The following is a 5,828-nucleotide window of genomic DNA, read 5'->3' on the forward strand; positions in this document are numbered from 1 at the left end:
TGTCTGTTATGCTGATGGTTCTAATAATAATGATAAGACATGATTGTGCCGGCTGCTAGGCAAAGTGAAATGATTCCACTTGTTGGAGTTAAATTTAAAAAAAAAAATACATATCTTATTTATGTATATTTATATGGTAAGAATGAAAAACAGCAAATATGATTCTAACTTGTGAAATTTTTCTCTTGTGCTAAATTTTGCAGCAAAAAAAAAAAAATTCCTAAATTTGTTTACTTTCATGTCTTAACTTTTGTTTTGGAATTTTTAAGTCCATGCAAATGCAAAGGTATTTGTAAATAAATATCTGTATATTTCTGATGTTGGCCTGTCCAGTTTTTTATTTTTATTCGCTGATTGTGGTGGCTTCCATTCTGCAACAGTGATGCGGGATGATGGATGATGACTTTAAATTACATTGTAAGAGATGAAGGGTGGAGTATTTGAATCTTTTAATCTTATATTTTAAAAACTGAGGTGTTGCTTTTGCCTCTGAATGTAGAGATGTTTTGGGGGGGTTCAAAAGACTTTCAATGTGACGTGGTTGTTCATGTCAGCGGTCACAGTAAAATATCTGGATCCCTTTGAGCTAAAAGAAAAGCAAAAGTAACTCAAAGTCCTTACAGCCAAGGTTTGCAGGCGAGCATCTCCGAATGCACCACACATCAAGCCCTGAAGCAGAACAGCACGCAGTCTTCTTTCTGTTCCTCCGGTCAGCTGTGAACAGGAAACTGGTTGTAATTCAGAGGCTCACAAAAGCTGTACACCAAAAGGGTGAAAAAACTTTGCGCTGTGTGATGAGTCACGATTTCTATTGCAACACTTTCAGACACAAATTTGGACAGAATGTGGCGTTAACAACATGAAAAAACGGATCCTTTCTGCCTTAAAGTTTTAGGGTGGTGGTGTAGTAATGTTTTTTTGGTACACTTTGGGGCCAAACAACTTCCTATAAATTATTTAATCATCTAGTTTAATCATTAAGCAACTACTTTTCTGAACACGATAAGCAGTTCACTGCACTCAAATGGCCTCGACAGTCAACATACATCAATCAAACAGAGCACCTTAAAGACATGGTGGAACAGGAGGTTCACATTAGGGGTGTGAAACCAACAAATCTGCAGCGACCGTGTGATCATCATGCCTTAGTTGTTATATACCAGGAAGACTGAAGGAAAAAGGCATCCAATCTAATACTGTCAGTGTGTACCTAATAAAATGACCGTGTATTCACTGCATGTGTGGATTAATTTGAACACAAGAAGCAGGGTGTGCAGGGTTATTTCTGCCCTAATTTATTTATTTATTTTTTTAAAGGTGTTTTATGAAAGAAAACAGATACTCGACAGCAGCTCACAGTTCATGGTGGTGTCCTGTGCACTGAGGCTCTCAGGAACATGTACACTCTAAACAGGTTGCCCATCTGTCACAGGGACAGTCACGCCAATATAAGCCATAATTATTAACACTTACGGACTGTTTGCACCATGTTATAACCTAATAACAATCTAATTCGAGTAGCATCGTTGTGCGTAAGCAGCTTTTTATTGTTTGTTTGATCAGTGGAGATCATTTTAACTAATCTTTGCTACTCTGTAGCTATTGGTTACCGATTAATCTGCTGATAATCTCTTCCCTGTTTTACAAGAACACCATTAGTAAAATGCAGGTAGCCCCAGTCCACCGCTGCAATCACAATATTTCACAGAATACAATTTCCATTTGAAGGATGAGAGAGTAGCTTTTGACCTCAAAATGAAGCCTTCAGTCTTAATGTTTCCTTAGTTAGACTTTCACTTTCACCTCATTGATCTGGGGTCTTGACTAAAGGCTGGTTTGCCAACTTAGATCACTTAATCTCTGGTTTTCCTTCCACAGAGTCTTTTAACCTGTCTCCCTCCCCTCGCCCACAAGTGGCAGCAGGTGGCTCGCCCTCCCTGAGCCTGGTTCTGGGAGGTTTCTTCCTGTTAAAAAGGACTTTTTCCTTCCCACTTACCCCAATGCTAAAGTGATTGTTGGGGTTCTCTGTATCATTGCAGGGTCTTTACCTTGCAATATAAAGCACCTGGAGGTGACTGCTGTTGTGATTTGGCGCTATACTGACTTGAATTGACTGATCCAGGTTGGGAGAATCTGATTGGCTCCAAATTTGCATTAAAACCTCACCCATGCATGCTCTGTGTCTTCAATGTTATGGTTCTCTGGTGTTGTAGGAGGACAACAACGAAATCTTTGTGTCAGCAGCCTACTGCGTACACTTCTGTGTGCCTCGTGTTTCTGTTGCATAAGATCCTGTTTCTGTGTTTTCACAGATTTACTCACGCATTTCTTTTTCAAGACTTTATTCTTTGGAATATTCAAAGCCAGCGCTATAGGTTAGCTTCAACCCCCAAACCGTCTGAACATCTGTAGGTTTGTCTGTTTTTAACACAGCGGCAGAGGTGCAGTAGGACCCTGGGGTGCGGCTGCAGCAGTGTAACAGTGAGCAGACAGGAGGGAGGAGCCTGAATAGAAACCAAACAACCCTCCACACCCTGTGGCCTCTGGGAAGTTTCTCCGCATTCCTGCAATAGATTCAGACACACACACCTAAAAATTAATAGACAGGAAGCTGGAAGGAACCTGAAGCTGAGGCTGGGTAAGTGTGTGCAAGGCTGAGAGTGTGCTGCTCTTTTTCACAACAGCTCATCAGTTGTTGCCTTCATGTCCACTGTTGTGTGTGTGTGTTTGTGTGTGTGCTGAAACAGGAGTTTGGAGGGGCTACTGCTTTAGGACTGGAGACCAGAACCTCATCATCCCCGCCCTGCCAGGTGCTGTATTTTCCTGACTCATCCTCTGTTTTACCGCTGAATGCTTCTCTGTCACTTTCCCCGCCTGCACAAACATAACTCAGTCACAGGAAGTGCTCTACTGCTTTCAGTTACGTCCTCACTAAGCGTATCTCTTGGTCAGTGTGTGTTCAAGTGCAGATACAGTGAAAATAGAGGAAGCTATTTTTCTTTAAACGTTGTTAGAGCTGATATAACCACAGCTTCCACCCAAGAAACTGCAGCATTTGTAGGAAGTTCGTATTTTAAGAGTTCACCAAGTAACTGAAATGACAGCCAAAGCATGCAGATGTCTGCAAAATGACGTGGTGAGCCTCACATGCAAATCTAAAACCTCCCTTGCTTGCCTGGTAGTAACCATAATGTAATAGCTGATGCATAAACATACGCTAGCAATAAATAAGCTGTTATATTATTGTACTCATGGTGTAAATAATGCATTGTAAAAGGTCTCAGTGGAGTCACTTAATATGATAAATAACACGCCTCCATCTTGCCCTGCATTATAAAAAACGCTGCATTTAACGTTATTTATGCTACTTTTGAAGTATATGTTTAGTTAGATACTTTATTGATCACAGGTGGGAAGTAATGTGCTACAGCTGCAGGATGATATTTGTGTGCAGTCTCATGTCTCACAGGTATGTTCACCTGTCACAGAAACAAGAGTTATGATTCAGTTTTAAAGTGAATGGTAGGAATGATTTCCTGAAGCATTTGTCACTGTAGGGCTGGATCAGGTGACTCTGAATCCTCCCTTAGTTATGCTGCAATAAGCCTAGGCTGCTGGGGCTTCTGGGGGTTTCCCATGATGCACTGAGTGTTTCTTCTTCACTCACCTTTTTTTTTCTCCACGTATTATATGGGTATACACACACTCTGCATTTAATCATTAGTTATTATTCATCTCTGGTTCTCTTCCACAGTATGCTTTTGGTCCTGTCTTCCTCCCCTTCTTCCTGTTAAAAGGGTGTTTTTCCTTCCCACTGTCGTGAATTTCCACTGTGTGTTCTGGCTTTCTCCCACTGTCCAGATATATGTATGGCGTTAATTATAATTCTAAAGTGCCCATGAATATGAGGTAAATAAAGTTCTGTATGTATGTGTGGTTAAATGTGACTTGTGTAGTCTCTAAAGTGTTTTGAGTGGTCAGTAAGGCTAGTCTGCTCACAGTGACAGTGTTAACACACAAGTATAGCTCAGGTTGATACAAATGTCATTAGTTGTGTGTGTATTTAGTCATCAATTAAATCTGAAAAATAACTTTTTGACCTTAAATGAAAAGTTGAGGATCAGTGTCTGTGAGCTGTCTATAGCTAACCACAGCCTTGTGATCTTTACAGGATGCACATGCTGAAACTTTAGCCTGCTGGCGGTTTTTGTTATACAGTCATTAGGCATTTATCCTCTGGGTACGGTTAATTTTGTGGCGATCACCATGATCAGTCTTCTTTACCTCTGGAGACCGTGAACAGTCTGTCACAGTTGTCACTGCTGACCCTTGAGCCACGAAGCTAGTGTGACTAAATAAGGGGAATAAGGTGGCGATGTTAGCACTGAGGGTAAGAGCACCAGTTAACATACCGTTTTATTATCATGTGTGTCCAGTCTTATCATGAGTAAGGCAGGCGCTGATGAAGGTGGAGCTGGGGGCTGCAGTGATTCAGCCAAACAGCTGGAGGCTAAAGATGAAAAAGGAGGAAAGTTGCTGAGCAAACCATCTGCTGGATCCGGCTGGACCAAAGTGAGCTGCCCCTGCTGCTTCTCAGAGCGGGTGGAGCCGCTGGTTCTGGTGAAGCTTGGCGGGAAAGTCGGCCCCGAGACGAAGCGCTGGCTCATCAAGGTGATTGGAGCTCCTCAGAAAGATGGAGGTGAGGGCTCAGATATCAGCAACAGCACAGAGCTCACTTCAGTTTCTGCATCGATTGGAAACTCGCTTTCAAAGAAAAAGCATGCGGATCAAACATTTATGAGGATTTCTCTTGTGCCAGGAATGAACGTAATAGGAGAATCATTTCCAGGAAACATTGCTACTCTTTAAACATTTGATTGAATTTGCATTTCCAAGCTACATGTCAGATAAATGCATTTAAATGACTCCTATGAAAATGTCTGACATGGCTGCACAGAAAGCATATGCCAGCCATAAACCACATGTCATATCAGATAAACACACAGACACAAAGAAACTACTCTTTAAGACAATAATATTTATGTTCTTTCACTTTGTTATCATTGTTATGGCAACTAAAGATGTTTGGACGAATGGATAAAAACTGCTCTGTCCACGACTCTTTGCAGTGTTTTGTGTTGAAGCAATGCTATGCAAACTAGACAAACTCTTCTCCACATAACACCTTACTGAAATTCTAGCAGGGACCACAAAGTTGGGAAAGGTTGGGGAAATCTGTATGAAAGGATGAACATTCGTGCTTTATGGTGCAGCGAGAAAAAACAGTTTTATTATTAGACAAGGATGGCCTGAGTAAGTACAAAGTGCAATTTCTAAATTCATTTATTAAAGGAAAAAAGTGGTCTTGTGTAAAAAGGAACTGCCCTCTAAACCCAGTAACTGGTTGTGCCACGTTTGGCAGCAAGAACTTCAACAGCATTTGCGATAAATCTTTCAGATTGGGACAAAAATTCCTTCAGCAATCTTCAAAAAGCCCCTTAAAGTTCTGCTTTTGTCTAATCAGTCCACAGAATATTTCCCTAAAATATTTGGGAATCATCAAGAGTTTTTTTTTTGGGCAAATGTGAGACGAGCCTTTGTCTTCTTCGTGGTCAACACTAGCATGGATGCAATTTTTGCCAAGTCTCTTTCTTCTTGTTGAAACATGAACTCTGACCGTAACTGATTCAAGTGAGACCTGCAGTTCTTAGAATATTTGTATAGGGCTCTTATGTGACCTCCTGTGAGTCGTTGATGTGCTCTTGGAGTGATTTTGATTGGCTGGTCAATCTTGGGAAGGTTCACCGCTGTTCCACGTTTCTTATATC

The 5,828-nt window shown here is 41.1% G+C and overlaps 1 protein-coding gene across 1 annotated transcript in view; it reads left to right on the forward strand.

Annotated features, from left to right (window-relative positions):
* Positions 1–2,818: 2,818 nt before the first annotated feature.
* The window catches only part of ano10b (anoctamin 10b), an 18,441-nt gene continuing 15,431 nt past the window's right edge, over positions 2,819–5,828 (forward strand). The window contains exons 1-2 of the mRNA XM_013915505.1: positions 2,819–3,469; positions 4,437–4,730. Of these exons, the coding sequence (XP_013770959.1) occupies positions 3,420–3,469; positions 4,437–4,730 (344 nt within the window). The 5' untranslated portion in view covers positions 2,819–3,419. The remainder of the gene's footprint in view (positions 3,470–4,436; positions 4,731–5,828) is intronic.

This window comes from Pundamilia nyererei, unplaced genomic scaffold (assembly GCF_000239375.1).
Source record: "Pundamilia nyererei isolate P.nyererei 1_Seehausen unplaced genomic scaffold, PunNye1.0 scaffold00314, whole genome shotgun sequence".
Taxonomy (NCBI): domain Eukaryota; kingdom Metazoa; phylum Chordata; class Actinopteri; order Cichliformes; family Cichlidae; genus Pundamilia; species Pundamilia nyererei.